Source organism: Crassostrea angulata, chromosome 4 (assembly GCF_025612915.1).
Source record: "Crassostrea angulata isolate pt1a10 chromosome 4, ASM2561291v2, whole genome shotgun sequence".
Lineage (NCBI taxonomy): Eukaryota > Metazoa > Mollusca > Bivalvia > Ostreida > Ostreidae > Magallana > Magallana angulata.
Window position 1 is genome coordinate 38,862,278 of NC_069114.1, and position 17,689 is coordinate 38,879,966.

The following is a 17,689-nucleotide window of genomic DNA, read 5'->3' on the forward strand; positions in this document are numbered from 1 at the left end:
GCTTTCCTGGCTGATTAGTTTCTGAGAAGAAGATTTTTAAAGATTTACTCTATATATTCCTATGTAAAACTTCAACCACCCCATTGTGGCCTTACCCTACCCCCGGGGGTCATGATTTTCACAACTTTGAATCTACACTACCTGAGTATACTTCCACACAAGTTTCAGCTTTCCTGGCTGATTAGTTTCTGAGAAGAAGATTTTAAAAAATTTACTCTATATATTCCTATGTAAAACTTCGACTCCCATTGTGGCCCCACCCTACCCCCGGGGGTCATGATTTTCACAACTTTGAATTTACACTACCTGAGAATGCTTCTTCACAAGTTTCAGCTTTCCTGGCTGATTAGTTTCTGAGAAGAAGATTTTTAAAAATTTACTCTATATATCCCTATGTAAAACTTCGACTCCCCATTGTGGCCCCACCCTACATCCAGGGGTCATGAATTTCACAACTTTGAATCTACACTACCTGAGAATGCTTTCACATAAGTTTCAGCTTTCCTGGCTGATTAGTTTCTGAGAAGAAGATTTTTAAAAATTTACTCTATATATTCCTATGTAAAACTTCAACCACCCCATTGTGGCCTTACCCTACCCCCGGGGGTCATGATTTTCACAACTTTGAATCTGCACTACCTGAGTATACTTCCACACAAGTTTCAGCTTTCCTGGCTGATTAGTTTCTGAGAAGAAGATTTTTAAAAATTTACTCTATATATTCCTATGTAAAACTTCGACTCCCATTGTGGCCCCACCCTACCCCCGAGGGTCATGATTTTCACAACTTTAAATCTACAATACCTGAGAATGCTTCTTCACAAGTTTCAGCTTTCCTGGCTGATTAGTTTCTGAGAAGAAGATTTTTAAAAATTTACTCTATATATCCCTATGTAAAACTTCGACTCCCCATTGTGGCCCCACCCTACATCCAGGGGTCATGAATTTCACAACTTTGAATCTACACTACCTGAGAATGCTTTCACATAAGTTTCAGCTTTCCTGGCTGATTAGTTTCTGAGAAGAAGATTTTTGAAGATTTACTCTATATTCCTATGTAAAAATTCGACCCCCCCCCCCAATGTGGCCCCACCCTACTCCCGGGGGTCATGATTTTCACAACTTTGAATCTAAGCTACCTGCGGATGCTTCCACACAAGTTTCAGCTTTCCTGGCTGATTAGTTTCTGAGAAGAAGATTTTTAAAAATTTACTCTATATATTCCTATGTAAAACTTCGACCCCCCATTGTGGCCCCACCCTACCCCCAGGGATCATGAATTTTACAACTTTGAATCTGCACTACCTGAGGATACTTCCACACAAGTTTCAGCTTTCCTGGCTGATTAGTTTCTGAGAAGAAGATTTTTAAAGATTTACTCTATATATTCCTATGTAAATCTTAAACCCCCCATTGTGGCCCCACTCTACCCCCAGGGATCATGAATTTCACAACTTTGAATCTACACTACCTGAGGATGCTTCCACACAAGTTTCAGCTTTCCTGGCTTATTAGTTGTTGAGAAGAAGATTTTTAAAAATTTACTCTATATATTCCTATGTAAAATTTTGACCCCCCATTGTGGCCCCACCCTACCCCCGGGGGTCATGAATTTCACAACTTTGAATCTACACTACCTGAGGATGCTTCCACACAAGTTTCAGCTTTCCTGGCTTTCTGGTTCTTGAGAAGAAGATTTTTGAAAATTTCTCGAAATTTTTCATTAATTTCTAATTATCTCCCCTTGAAAACGAGTGTGACCCTTAATTTTCACAACTTTGAATCCCCTTTGCCTAAGGATGATTTGTGCCAAGTTTGGTTGAAATTGGCCCAGTAGTTCTTGAGAAGATCAGAATAGCTCACTTGAGCTTTCAGCTCAGGTGAGCTAAAACGCTCACTGTGAAATACAAAATACTTGAAAAGTATGAAATATCCTTCAATATGTAAGATTTAAATAAAACTGAAAACAACTGAATTTGAAGAAGTCAATTTTAATCTTATATAAGTTAAAATCATATTATCTGTTATACAGCTAACAAAACAAAATGAGTTATTGCACATTTAAAGCACTATCACAATGAAGAATGTTTGTGGAGTTTCCACAACTTTCCACAATGCCTATCTCTCCACAATGCTCTCTCTCTCTCTCTCTCTCTCTCTCTCTCTCTCTCTCTCTCTCTCTCTCTCTCTCTCTCTCTCTCTCTCTCTCTCATCCATCATTTTTACAGAGTCTGTCAGGGTGTGTGTTCTCCATTGGGAGTTTTGAAGATCACCTCCTTGAGTTTCTGCATGCGTTGCTCGAGCTGACTGGGAGACAGGGCGGGGTGACTCCGGTGATGCAGCTTAACTAACTCGGTGTATTCCTGGAATGTGTATTGACATCCTTTCTCTGCAATCATTGTTATCACATCCTGTAACATGAAAAAACAATTGACATTATTTTCAATTTCAATGTCTAATGATACAAATCAGAAGGGAGTCAGTGACTGTGAAATTTTATTAATTTTGTAACCAAACCCTCTTTAGTCATGTGGCATTTCAAAAATCAAGTATAATATGTGTAATGTATGACTTTAACTATTTCACTTTACACTCATTTTGAATCTATTTGTAACTTTTGATCATTGACATTTTGAGCATAAAAGCTTTTTGTTTTATTTATTGCTGTAAGCCTTTGCAGTGAAATTTTTCACATTGTATGAAATATCAAAACTATAATACATGTATATTTCTAGCATTTAGAAACTATGCATGATGTTGTTCCTTTTGCTTACATCTGGGTTGATGTACAAGAGCTCGTAGTACTGCCTGGCGTGATCTAGGTCTGACTCCCTGGACATTGTTATATTGGTCAGGTTCTGCTGTATGGCAAAGAGATTCCTACACCTGTACAGGTAACACACAATTACACAAATGTAGTGTATTCATACAACAAACAATACAAAATGTGTACTACTTAGTCGTACTGTATGATCTACCAAAACAGATTGTTTTTAGGACAATAAAATCAAATGCTGACCCTCTTATTCCTTTCAATACAAAAGAGTAAGAAGCTACACTTTTTGGGGCCACAGGCGTACACTGATAATGATTTCGATCAACATACAAACAATAGTCTCTATCTTTTTCAAGAACATACAAGTACACATTGTTTATATCTACAACCAAAGAGCACATTTTACACAATTATTTGAGCATTGAATGCAAATCGGCAAGTTTTTATGAAAACTTGTATTGATTGGCAGATCTAAACATGTAATGAGCTGTTCAAAGATAGGGATAAATCATTCATGGGCCTAGCTTGTAAAACAGACAATCTAAATAAAACAGTATTATGTAAATGAAAGAACTCACATCTTTTTGATGCCATTTTCATTGATTTTCTTCATATACTGAATGCTGTTCATCAATATGGATGCCACTAAAAATCCAAGACTTTCAAATATGTATCTGAAATAAAAGTTAAAAACAAATTGTTCAAGATATTTTGAAAATATATTTATCTTTGATATACATTGATTATTTATTGAATTGTCTTACTTAAATTTTTTAGGTTGTAGACTCTGTTGCAACACCTCTTCCATACTGGTTAAATCTTTGTTCAGTTTCAGCACATTGGAATCTGGATCAAGGTCATCTATTGGGCCTGCATAGTTTGACTGAAACAACACAATACTGGCATATAGTTTAATTAGAATAACACAGAAAGACATGAAATAAAGTATAACACTACTGGAATGCAGTAACTTAATTTTGCAGGAAAAGTACAGGTAACACATTATACCACTGGCTTTCACTAACCTGCTTGGCGACTGGCAGCAGGAAGTAAAAACAGTGAACTCTGACCTCCAGATGAAGAAGCAGAAGACATATTTCTGCTAAGTCCTGGAAATCCTTTACTAGATTCTTCAAGGAGCTACAATTACACAAGGAAATAATTAATCTTGAGTAAACATGTACAATGTACAATTAATTTAACCAATCTTAAAATGATAAATGCTTAACTTCCCTAAAATAGGATATTCTGACATATAAACATGCAATACATTTAAAAGTACATCTAAATATACAAGAGTATCAATATGTAAACATGTCAAATAAAACATTGAGTAAACATACCCTAATGTCTTTTCAGATACAGGTGGATATTCCTGTAAAAATTCATACAAATACTAAAAAAGATCATGCAAAAAGCTATAACATTAAACTATACATATTAACACTGAAGTACGGACAATTTTCATTTCCATACTGATGAATTATTTACAGAATAGTAAGATCTCTGATGACCTAAATACATGTTTAGTAGTCCAAACTCTATCCTACATAAATTAAATAAATATCAACAAAAATATTATCCAGAAACTTTATTAACAAAGAGAAGAATGGAGGAGGTATTCTGAGGTAAACACCTCAAGAGTACAGCTCCTTTATTACAATTAATGGACAGCAAATGTACTCAAAGTTTAGGCAAGATACTTTGCAAATGTTCAGATTCTAAGCAAAAACCAGTAAGATTCACTTACAGATGCTGCTGTTTCAGCTGCAGTGGCAGTAGATCTCGCTGACAAACCATTGGAGAAGTCCTTCATCCTATTGAAGAACCATTCCTGTACACCAAATAAAAACAAAACTTGATTTAAACTCACTGCACATCACTCACCTACAGACAGTTTTTACGTAAAGTCTAAGCAAAATTGGACTAAACAGAAAAAAAATAATCGTTTGGACAAAGATTTTTCAAAGAGATCTGTTATGACCTTGACCTTTGACCCAGAAACTTGATTTCAAGATTCAAGATATTCTTAACCTATGGACAGTCTTTTGGCAAAGTCTGTACAAAATTGTGCAATAGGGAAAGAAACTGGAATTCAAAGATATCTGCTATAACCATCATCTTTGACAAGAAACTTAGCTCATGGCCACTGCACACTCTACCTGCAACTGACAAGCTCTCTGTGTGAAGTATGAATGAGACTGCATGTACCAAGAACAGAGATTATGTGCTTCATTCAAGTGCCTCGTAGAGTTTGGCCCTAAAAGTTATTACATAGAAGAAATGTTGATCACCTAGCATCCATAAGACCACTGCAATAAACTGAAGAACTCACCAAGCTTTCATGAACATTGGCGATGGTCCTCATTTGCGTGACGTCCGTGATGATTTCCTGTTGGATCAGGCCGTCGGATGAAGTGAGATTACTGATCAGTATCTGGGCCTCCTTGGAGTTGAGGGCCTTGATTTCCTCCTCGGAACACACGTCCTCACTGGCCAGTTCCTGACCCCGGGACGACTGGAGGGACCGCCAGCTGGGCAGGGATCTGGTATAAACACCAAAGCAACATAATTACAGGTACATGTACGGTATAAGATATATATGTATCATCTATTATCTTAGTAAGACAACAAAAAAACCATACATACACATATATGTATGTGATTTACATGTACATGTATATCTTCAAAAGATACTGTATAAGTGTTAATTACTTTATGATGTACACATGTACATTTATAAATTGATATCAAAAGTATACAGTAAACAGCAAATATGCTTATAAAATATCCACACTTATAGTGAAGTTAGTTTCATTCCCCTCTATTCCCATAATCTTACAATTGTATTATAGACTGAGCTGACATAACATATTACAGTTATAATAGTTGCTTATCTGTTTGATCCCTTTAACTGTGTTTTACTGTCTAGTAATATTATATTATCTGGTAGTTTGGTTTTTTCTCCACTTATCGCAAAATGTGTAGAGGATTTATCATAAAAAGGAACAGGATGTGTCATGTGTATATAAAACTTGTAATGCAATCAAATAACAATTCTCAAATACATGTATATATATGTGCAAAAAGTCTGCTGCTGTGCAGATACTGGATGTAAGAGCATGGTAGAATAGGGATGTGAAGGTAGGGACTTTTTTGTATCGTAAGTTTCAAAAGCCTTGACTGTTGATATGTGCATAAAACAAAACATTCTACCTGACTTCATAACTGAAACTTAATTCAAACGAAAAATGACAAAATTAGCAATCTTAAATGCAACTCAAATGAAATATGATAGGAAATCTTGTTCACTTGCATAATCTGAAAGTTTATATGTAGAAAAAGAAATAAGAACTGAAAATGACTGAGTCAAACGTGTTTCAAAGGCCATTCAGAGAAAGAAAAATTTTTTGATGATACATGTAGCTGTGCCTATACTGTTCTTTATTAAAAAAATTAACCCAATATGTCTACCTGAGAAAGCGACTGATGTCTTCATCTTTGGCCCACATGGCACTTATCACTCTTCTCTCATCAGAATCATACTGAACAATTTCTACAAATCAAAAGGATCAACATGAGCAATATACATGTATCTGCAATATACTTGATTAGCATATATGAGGTATACAAGTTCAACATGTGAGTTTAAAAAAATTCAAGAAGCACAACTATTCTCTACATTAACAGTTATTATCTCCCCTAAATGGAATTTTTTTTAAAAATATTGATTCAAATTGAATATAAAAATCCTTTTTTTTGACATCTCCCTCTATGTTACTTTGAATAAAACCATTCCAAATGAATATACAGGTGCCCTTTTTGACAATTTTTACTTAGGCGAGTATATAACAGGTGCCCAGTGAGCTTGCTTATACTGACCCCTGTAAGCCGAGTGGCAGGTGTCCCTGTACTCCTTCAGTGTGTTACAGATCATGTTGAGGAACTGGTCCGCGTAGTCAGGTAAATCCTGCATCAGCTCCCTCAGTTCTTGTAAATTCTTGTCAACGGTAACTGTACTCTGTTAAAAAAATAAAATAAATATAAAGCTTATATATTGATAACACCCTTCAGTAAATATCAATACTAGTACATGTAGTAATTTTATTTCAGGCTTCTTATGTGAAAAATAAAGGTATATCAAAAGCATATCATCTTTAAAAATATGAAAACCACATGTAGTTTACATGGTTTCTGGCTATTATTATGGAATACAATACAAATCTACGAGTGTATACAATAACATGTCCGTACCGTTAGTAAAGGTCTGTTTACGCCGAGTTCCTTTTGGGTTTTATGATCCACAACATGCCGCAAAGCATCAAAGCCTACAAAAATGCAGATATAAATATCAAATAAGGCATAAGATAACTTTAAAAGGTATGAAATCAACAGGTTGAATCACAATTACAGGTGTACATACACATGTACATGTACTTTGGTTGAAAAATAGAAATGACATTAGACTTATGAATAGAACTTGACAGACAAGTCATGTTAACATGTAAGTAAGTAATAAAACACAACTAAAACAGGGTTAACAAGTTCACATTCATATAAAAAAAAACAACACTTACACACAATCAGAATGTACACTTAAACTTAAACTTGAAAAAAAAAAATCAAACAAATCTGTATAAAGACTTTTGTTATATTGCATCAATACATTGTGTATTTTGGAATGAAGGAGGGAAGGTTGTATCTATCCCCATGAATTTTTTAACTGCATACATACTTCTAAAACTTGATCAATCAGCTTGATTTGTTGAAATACAAATATCATACGTGGTGCAGGTCAAGACTGGATGTTAATTGTTGTGAACAAATTAATCATCAAATGGTTCAAATAGACATGCACCCTATTTTTCTTTAGTTCTGAAGAATTCAATGAAGTACCAGTATATGAAATTGTACTTAACTTTGTAAAGATCATATAATATACATGTACAAAATAAAAGACAGGCATATAGACAATGAAATAGTTTTTTGTTTAAAAATCAAAATAAATACGATATGTACATTACTGCCAAAAATTTAGTCATACTTCAAGCTCTGTGGTCTCTGTATATTTAACTGCGAGATTTTTAAAATGTTAAAATGTGTAAATAATCTTAAAATATATAGTGCCTTGTTACATGTAAGACCTACTTATATCAAGCCAGTGATTCATGTGTAAGACCGTATGATTGGAACGTAAGTTATATTCATAATATATGTACATTTATTATGTACCAGTAGATATTGTCATTCTAAATACATGTAGTACATGTATATGTATACATTAAATAAAAATAAAATATGACATGCAAGTTATTTACATGTACTTGAATCCATACTGCACCGAGTACATGAATCTACTTCATACATGATAAATACCTTGAATTGAGTATACATATATCTTACCCATAGTTTTAGTATAATTTTACATGTACAAAGGTTGCAAAGCATATTCCATAAAAACTGTTAAACTAATACAGAATCTGTAAGAGTGAATTAATACTAAAAGAAATAAAAAAAAATCTAGAGTGCAGGTCTGCAGATACAGGGTCACATGACAATCACATGACATGCCCACTTACTCTCATCCTCCTCATCGACTGGAGAGGATAAAAACAAGAAAGAGAACTCTGATCAGAGATACTGTGTTACATACAATGCGAGAATGGGAAAATTAAAGGGAAGATAAATTGTCTTGCTGAAAAAAGTTTAATTGAAATCATGCATTATTTTTGCAGATTATTTTTGTTGAGCAAAAGCAGTTATAAAAAAATGTATGTTTCACTTAATTGACAAGGGTAAAACCAGACTTTTTAACATTGAATCCCAGTCTTGGGCATTCTCTGGTTACAAATTGAGAATTCAATAAAATTGAGATCGAACAATGACTGAAAAAAGTTTTTTAAAGAATTTAATAAAAATAATTAATTCATTCCATTTTTCATGCCATAATTTAGAAAATAATATGAAAGCTAAGGAAAGACACTTAAAATTTTATTTTATAGCAGAATCAAAAGAAAAAATGGAGAAAATTTATTTGCATAGCATACAATGTACATTGTATAACTGCAGTCTTACTAATAGATAAAAAGTTTAAATAGGATGTTATATTATAAATTCAAAAATAAAAGTTGTCACTAGCATTGAAAGTTAATTGCATATCTGTCACCCATTGTAATGAAAATAAAATCTGGCAGTTATCGGTAATCATTTCATTAATTAAAACAAAACTTGAAAAGTGTAAACAAAAAAAAAGAATTAAATTAACTCTGTGATCAAACTCAAGATGTGTGACAGACATGTGACTTTGTGTTAGTGACTAAAAACTATACATACTCTGAGGGTTTTTGTAGTAGCGGATTAAATCTTAAAAAGTGGAAATAATGTGAATGAATGGATATTTTACATAAAATAATGAACAAAATTTTTTTCCTCTACAATATTTTTATATTCCACCGAACAACAGAGTTACCATAAATAAATAGTGCCAACTTTTAATGGTGCACTAAATATTACATTCATAATGTATAAAACTGTACATTAATTTGATTGGCTATTCATCATGATGAAGTTCTGTGTTCAACTATGTGCCTACACACAACAAAATTACAGGTAAATCTATTGAAAAGCTGCCTTCGTACATTTACCAATTATAATCATATTTTCAGAAAATTGTGTTCAACAATTAAATAAATATACTGGTACAAAATTTATTCTGTCAATTACGACTTTGTGCAGTGTTTATGAACTATATCTTACTGTGTTACATATTCTACCTTTTGTGGCCGAGGTTATGCTTGTAGACACAGTGTAATGGACATGCCCCAGGAATATGTTCTGTACAAAGTCTGTCACAAAGGCCTGCAGACTGGAGGTCCTGAAAAAATGTCAAACACTAATCTGTTGACTGTTAAATCTAGCTCCATGAATTAAAAATCATAAATCAAGTAGAAACAAATATTTACAGCATTTGTATGGTCAAGGTATAGATCAAAATAATTAACTTATTTAAGGATGTGGTGACAATTAGCATTTTTAGTGAATTTGAAAAAATAAAATGAGTTGGATCCATATACTTTGGCTGTAAAGCAATGTCTGTATAAATCAGCAAGAATGCTTAACAATTTAATGCATTTTGTGAAAAATATGGTGCAAATTTTACATTCCAGTATTAGCATGTACATCAAATGTTTTTCATTATATAAAAATAATTTACCCGTCCTGACAAGCAATGGCATCTTCTATCTCTCTTATGAATGACTCCAGGGGCCTGAAGATTGCTGGAAATTTTGAACAAAAAAAGGGTTCATTTAAATGCAATACAAATACTCTTTAAGAAAAATTGATAACTTCACCTCTCAAGTTTTCTCCCTTGAAAAAATAATTCCCTAAGAATTCAGTAGAATAAGCCTGTAAAATAATAACTTGATCAAGAAATGTGATTGAGCTTACCTGTGATATTGTATACACTGGGTTTACAGACCATCTGATTTTTCTCCAGACCCATCTCAGCTAACAGGGAGCTACTGAACAAGTCTCCCTACAATATATACTCATGTATGTCATTCTTTCCTAAATAAAGGGTCAAACATGGAATGCAAAATTGCTAAAGAAAAAAGAGATATCATATTTAAAAGTAAATTCATTGCTTCAGATGAATTACGAAAATTGTGAAAAATTTGCAAGGATAGGCAGGTACCAAACATAAAGGGGTCAGAAAAACTCAGGTGAGCTTGAGCCTATAGGCAAAATGTTGATGACCTTAATATAGGAAAAATAGTACTTCGTGGACGTACGACTTTTCAGCTTACGCTGATTGAGGCATTCAAGTGACTTACTGTATCAAAGGCCCTACTGTCATCCACATAGCTGTTTGTACTGATGGCATGGATCGAAGCATCAAATCGGAACAAAGCCATCTACAAAATACAGTGGACCTCTATTCTTAGACATGCTAACCGATATATATGTACAAAATTATAAACTGTAGGACAAAAGTATATACAAAAAAAGTCTGCTCCTGTGAATGTTATCAAGTCATTCGCATTCTTAAGTACATGTTATACATCTATTCATTTCTTATATAATTCATAAAAGAGGTAAAGAACTCAAATTTTAGTGAGCATGATTTTGAAAAAGACTGGATTCGCAGAACTAATGAGCATGGTTCTGCCAAATACTGATATGTTGCTTTACTTTTTTAGGTTTTGCTGGTCGCTTTTTTGCAAAGAAGGAGTTGATGTCTGTGCTGGGCTCATCAAAGCTGGTGGGGGCCCTCTGTCTGGAGGCCGACGTATTCTCCACATCTAGATACTCACGTAACAGTAACTCCACCTAAAACACACAGCAGCCAACATAAGCCATTAAGTGGCTTTCTATTAACACACAAGAAGACATGCACACACACAAATATGTATGTACTCTGTGATTGGATAATTATCCCTATATATACTTATAAGTAAATTTTTCAAAAATCAAAGTCATTCAAAAGATTTCAAAATAAGTAGCTTTGAAATGGTTAAACAGTGTATTGTAATTAGTAGATATATCTCCATCTATACAAGTATACACATTAGTGTTTTGTCAAAATTTTTTAAACAAGTAAATAATGTTTGCAATAAAAATTAATTGCAAAGGTAAGAGTACATTTATGCTATAAAGACTTACTACGGCTTGTATTTTGGACCACACATCTGTCATATCATACAAACATTCCTGACGAACTGGCACACCAGAAACCTAGAAGTATATCACATATATAAGAGAATGTCCATCAATCTGTCCAAAAGGAAAACTAGTTTCATGATATTGTCTTTTAATCATTCCACACACAGCATGATTATACAAGGAGAATGTTTAAATGATGTATACATGTTGCTTGATTGATACATGTTTATTATGTATATTGTCAACTGTACACATTCTCTGTCCATCCGTCTCTCTCTCTGTCTCTCTCTCTCTCCTTCTCTCTCTCTCTCTCTCTCTCTCAACTTTACTCATCACAGTAATTTAACCAAAACCACATTTAGCCTAAGCAAGACCCACTTTATCACATACAAAAGAACCAAAATTAAATCCTAGCAAACATGATGGTACAGGCAACTGCAATAAATTGATACACTAGGCATGCTTCCCATCACTCTAATGTAAGGAGGCAAAATTAATTCAGTCGGTAAACTGATTTTCAAAACTTAAGCATGTTAACATTAAATATGAGGAAATGCATATATGAGTTGAAATATGCAAATTTATCTAGAACATATACAATTCCTACCCCTCCAAACAAAAACATAATCTTTTGTTTTAATTGCTTCATCAAGAGGTTGAAATATGAATATTGGTAATCATTCAGAGTAAGGTTGTCCATCCCTAAGCAAGGTTTGATACAATCTAATTAAAATTATGTTAGATCCACTTGCTTCCTCGTAGCGAGTAAGCGAGCAGATCTAACATCTAATTTTAATTAGATTGGGTTTGATAACTCTTGAATCTTGTAACTATTACTATAAATGCATGTACATGTAGATCATTTAAAATAAAAATAAAATCACTGTAGTAGTCTTTATAGTCTAAGAGTGTTTTATTTCAAAAAGGTAATCGCAATGGGTATAGGACATTGATCACTGTTCCTTCGTAATAAAAGGTTATGGGTTTGATTATCTGGTCCACTTTGTTAAGATTTTGAAATTGTTACATTGTTGTTCATATTCTTCACATAATAACTTGATAAGTTGAGCAGTAATTAATGCTTAAACTTTTTAAATCACATGGAAAGATTCTTTTGATTTCAATCTATTCATTTAGTGGACTGAGGGTTGGACAACCTATAAAAAAGTATATATTGTTATCATAATAAAAATAACACTTAGTAGGAAGTAGAGCCACTTAATATGTTGCTATTAAGGTACTTCAGTCAAAGTTCTTGCCATGCTGTATAGTAATAAATAGTCATTCAAAGAAATTGTGTGATAATTCATCCACTGTATTGAAATCAAGCAATCATAAATAGAGAAATCAAACTAATCTAACATCTAATTTTAATTAGATTGGGTTTGATAACTCTTGAATCTTGTAACTATTACTATAAATGCATGTACATGTAGATCATTTAAAATAAAAATAAAATCACTGTAGTAGTCTTTATAGTCTAAGAGTGTTTTATTTCAAAAAGGTAATCGCAATGGGTATAGGACATTGATCACTGTTCCTTCGTAATAAAAGGTTATGGGTTTGATTATCTGGTCCACTTTGTTAAGATTTTGAAATTGTTACATTGTTGTTCATATTCTTCACATAATAACTTGATAAGTTGAGCAGTAATTAATGCTTAAACTTTTTAAATCACATGGAAAGATTCTTTTGATTTCAATCTATTCATTTAGTGGACTGAGGGTTGGACAACCTATAAAAAAGTATATATTGTTATCATAATAAAAATAACACTTAGTAGGAAGTAGAGCCACTTAATATGTTGCTATTAAGGTACTTCAGTCAAAGTTCTTGCCATGCTGTATAGTAATAAATAGTCATTCAAAGAAATTGTGTGATAATTCATCCACTGTATTGAAATCAAGCAATCATAAATAGAGAAATCAAACTGTTGAATTTCCAAAGCAAAAAATATAATTAAAGAAAATGACATTCAAGTGAAAAGTATCTTCGAGGTAAAAAAGAAATAATGGGGAGAATTCAGGGCATTCAAAAAACATTTTTGTACACAAGTTACCTCCTTTTGGCCTCCTGCCGTCTTGTGTAAAATAGAAACACAGTTTTTTGTAAAAAGTATTGTAGTTGATTAACAAACTGAATTTAAGGGAAGATGCAAACAGAACTGTGAACTTGTGATGAACTGCCAAGCAACACGGACAAAAAGTCACATGGCACTAGAAACTAAACTAACTGAAGAAAAGGGCTTCTTACAGTAAAAACACCAGACACCTGAAAATTCCAGTCAAAGCAAAATATACAGTACAGGTACTAGTTTATCCAAAACATTCAGATTCAAGATACAACAGACATTTTATTTTTTAAGGTACCTCACTACATCAAGACTTATAATTTTAAAGACTACCTCACAAGATGGTGGTTTACATGTAAATATTTCGTATACATTGTAATTGTTTGAATCAATTGATTTAGTTGTATATCATCATAGCTCAGTGGTTGAAGTATTGAGCTTGTGAACAGCAGATCATGACTCATAAGTGAATCCGTCTGGAGATTTTGTTCATTTTTATCAAATTAAATTTTTGAAAATTAAATTCTTTATCCAAAATTGCATATCAGTTTGCCTATGAAACTTATATCCTTCTTATGCATCATGCTACTGGATCTATCATAATTAAGTATTTTTCTGTTGATTTAAGAAACTATTTCAAAGTATTGTGATCCAAAAATTTGATAGTAATTTTCTTTCTATTTACATGTACATTTACATGTATATGCTGACATATTTTTTCATACAACAAAAATTTAAAATAAAGAGCAAATTCTTATCAATAGAATAGAATATGCATGAAGTACATAGTACAGTAATCTTTGAACAACCATGGAAATCAACACTTTAAAAATTAAAATCTTCAGAATCAAGAACATAAATATATACCACAACTACGGCGAAATCAATGTTTAAATAATCTCTACTATGAATATAAAATATACTCTGATTTAAAGGTAAATCTAAGAGATTAAATCATATAACACAAAAACTGTTATTAAGCATTTAGACTTACAATGATCCTGTCTAGATTTCTTAGAACCATCTTGTGCATGTGGGCGACGAAGCGGAACTGATGGAAGATATTTTCTAACAGGTCCAGCAGACACTGGGATTGGTTGGAGGCATCCACTTGATTGGAGGTACTGTAAAAACACCAGGCTCATTATTATTAGTAAACCAAGTACTGTATGTGACATAATCACATTTCTTTTTTGCAAACGGCCAATTCAACAGGTCAGTTAGCTGGTAAAAGGATTTTGCAGAAAATAACTTTGAACCCCAGGTTATTAGTTATGGAGGGTAATAGTATTGTGATTTTGCGGTTGCAACCAACAAAATGTTGCTGAGTTAGCAAGTACATGTATACCAGTAAAATTTAATCCACAATGATCATACTGCATTTTTGTGTTGCTGTGTGATAAAAATTGGAAAGCAGAGGTTGTCTGCAAAACTCACTGAAAATTATCGCAGCATACATGACTAACACATATTGGTAGATATATAGTTTACAATGATTTCTTTGTAACTGTAATATATAGTCAATTCTGATGTCTGAAAGAGTTAATGGAATGACAATGTCACATTTACATGTGTACCTTTCCAATAGAAGCTGTGAGGTTCTGGCTACAATAGCTGAGAGCTCTGGTTGAATTCTGACTTTTAATCCCTAAAAAGTAAATTTTCAAATCTGCATGATCAAGAAAGGTGAGGAGAAAACTGAGCGATAATTTTATAAATCAAATCCTACCTCAGCTGCCTCTGGAATTTTTCTCAGCATGTAAAGGGACTCCACTAAAATGGCAATGAAGTGGGTAGGATCATCCTCAGGGTCTGAGTTCAAATCTTCTTTGACTTCCTTGCCAAACTCAATCTTCTCTGGAGGTGGCACACCATTCCTTTCTTCTACAAAATACCCCGATAATACTCACAATTATATAAGCATTAAACAAATTTTCTTATTTCCATTTTTCAATTCCACAATACAAATAACTCACTTCTTTTTAAGGTATCTTGTTTTGCTACACTGCCCCCTTTTTTCCCTGGGAGGGAGGAGAAGTTGGGTGTCTGAGACTTTATGTAAATCTGTCTATTGAGTTCCTCAATCAATACCTCATGTAATTGCTACAAAATGAGACATTTTACAAGTTTAATAAAAAAATTTGATAAATAAAACACCAGAATAAAACAAACAGAACAAAGTTTGTCTACAGGTATATAGCACAAATAAACATGTACATTGTAACATACCTCTTTTCTTGTGATAAGTTCTGCTTTCAAATCTCTTAAAGCTTCCACACCAACCAGTTGATTCTCTAATTTTGCAACTGCAGAAGAGTAAAACAAACATCCTATGAGTTTTTCCATGTAATTCTGTGTACTGTTATTTCATTTTTTGTATTACATTATTAGATATTACATGCATTGGTGATTCAGAAATGCTTCAGAGATTTATCAATCTTGAATTAACAAGCAAAAATGAATACATCAGCTTTCAAAGCAATTAACTCTATCAATACTCTCAGTACAAGCATATGAATGGAAATAAAAAATAAAAAAAAAACAAAAATCTTCCTAAAGTAGAGTGTGACTACAGCAATCACTTACCAGCGTTGACCACTAATTCAGTTCCATGGAGATAGTGCTTCTTCAGAAGAAGGTTATCTAGTTTTGTTGGAACCTCTTTGATTTGTTCTCTGGATAAAAAAGATAACATTCGTGCAAAGGTACAGAGGAAAAAAATTTTTTACTTTAAATTTAATATTCATATTACCTTGCTAGTTAAAAGTCTTACAAAACTAGTAGTTGTGTTTTAGGATAGTTTTCTTACATCTGATCTAACATGGCAACCATCGTTTTCTGTTCCACTCCTTCTATCCAGAGTCGACGGAGTTCATCCCTCTTACAGTGTAACAGAGTCTTACAGCTGCTGAGGTCATCCTTGATCTTCTTTATCTTCTCTCTAGCCTCTGTAAAAAACATGTACCAACTTATTAACAGCTGTCTACAGCTTCATTTCTAAGTAAATCAAACGACAAAGAACACTGAACTAAACCTACTATCGGTATATTTACATTTATCTGTACTCAGGTAGAATCAAATGAAAAGTAACACATAGTCTTACCGTTGACTGATTTACTGATGGTGCTGAAGTCTTGTGTAATCTGGGTGAGGTCCTGATAGTTTTCTTTAAAAAAAAAAATATAACAAGCTGTGATTACTGCAAGTTTGACATCAATAGAGGAGTGTCCCGATAAAACCTCAAATCTAAATACATGTAATCAAAAATCAAATCAAGCAGCTTTAATAGCTTGATATAAGATTTTTTTCAGCAATTAAGCAACACGCACCTGAAACAAGTTCTCCAAGTTTTTTGTCACTTTCTGTAAAAGTCTTCTCTATCCTTGCCTTTTCCTTTTCTCTTTGTTGGAAGTCAGCACTAAAAATCACAAAACATTAAAAAAAAAATCATGCTACAAATACTTTAAAGATAACTTTCAATTGTAATAAAGGATAAGAAATGAAATAATAATGATTCTTCTAAATGTACTGTATGATTGCCACAATTCAGTCTTACCTTGTTGATAAAGTTCTGACAATTGCCATCAAAAACTCAGACTACAAAGAATGACAACAAGTTACATTAATGTATAAATTTAATTAATTAACTGTGTAAAGAAAATGATAACCTTAATGTGGCAGTGCAAATGACAACTATTTATAATTAGGTTTGGCATAATTTCTTCATTTCACTTAAATGGTATAAGTTTCCCATGATTTTCAGAACTTAATGTGTCAACTCTTTAAATCTGTTATCTTCATAAAAGATACAATGATTCAGGTTAAGCGAGGGAACTGTGCTGTGAGGAAGCACAAAAAGAAACGTTTAGAGGAAATTCGCGCTGTATACATTTGCAAATAAGAACCGTTTCATGCAGAATTCAATGTAACAATCACGTTTATAAAATATGATTTACAGTTTCTCTTCCTTTTGCTGCTGGGTTTGCGACCTTTTCCCCATTTTTCTCCATTTTCTGATTTTTTTTACAGAAATCTGGAAACTGGGAGGAAACCGGATGTTTTGAAGGATAATGTAACAACGCGCCCGATATGAATGTTTCTTCGTATGACACGATTAAAAAATACAGAGGCTGGGTTTAAAGGCAATACTTTCAGACTTTTCAGCTTTTGTTAAATCA

General features: G+C 33.0%; 1 protein-coding gene across 7 annotated transcripts; it reads right to left on the bottom strand.

Annotated features, from left to right (window-relative positions):
* Positions 1–1,971: 1,971 nt before the first annotated feature.
* Positions 1,972–17,592, bottom strand: LOC128181334 (exocyst complex component 4-like). 7 transcript variants are annotated; one of them, XM_052849693.1, is made up of 32 exons: positions 17,468–17,592; positions 17,068–17,108; positions 16,841–16,929; positions 16,615–16,677; positions 16,321–16,459; positions 16,098–16,186; positions 15,741–15,817; positions 15,488–15,614; positions 15,241–15,395; positions 15,089–15,159; positions 14,506–14,635; positions 13,500–13,520; positions 11,441–11,512; positions 10,970–11,107; positions 10,612–10,692; positions 10,226–10,313; positions 9,990–10,053; positions 9,550–9,650; positions 9,110–9,139; positions 8,356–8,373; positions 7,031–7,104; positions 6,659–6,797; positions 6,251–6,332; positions 5,993–6,010; positions 5,112–5,322; positions 4,527–4,610; positions 4,120–4,151; positions 3,802–3,916; positions 3,541–3,659; positions 3,355–3,450; positions 2,775–2,886; positions 1,972–2,411 (listed from the first exon to the last, which is right to left on the bottom strand). In XM_052849693.1, exons 1-32 carry the CDS (start codon positions 17,519–17,521, stop codon positions 2,235–2,237), a joined length of 2,907 nt encoding a protein of 968 aa, XP_052705653.1. In that variant the 5' UTR covers positions 17,522–17,592; the 3' UTR covers positions 1,972–2,234. The 7 variants fall into 7 exon arrangements, with proteins under 7 accessions (XP_052705653.1, XP_052705656.1, XP_052705657.1 ...); XM_052849696.1 differs by lacking the exon at positions 13,500–13,520; XM_052849697.1 differs by lacking the exon at positions 9,110–9,139.
* Between the last annotated feature and the right edge of the window lie 97 nt (positions 17,593–17,689).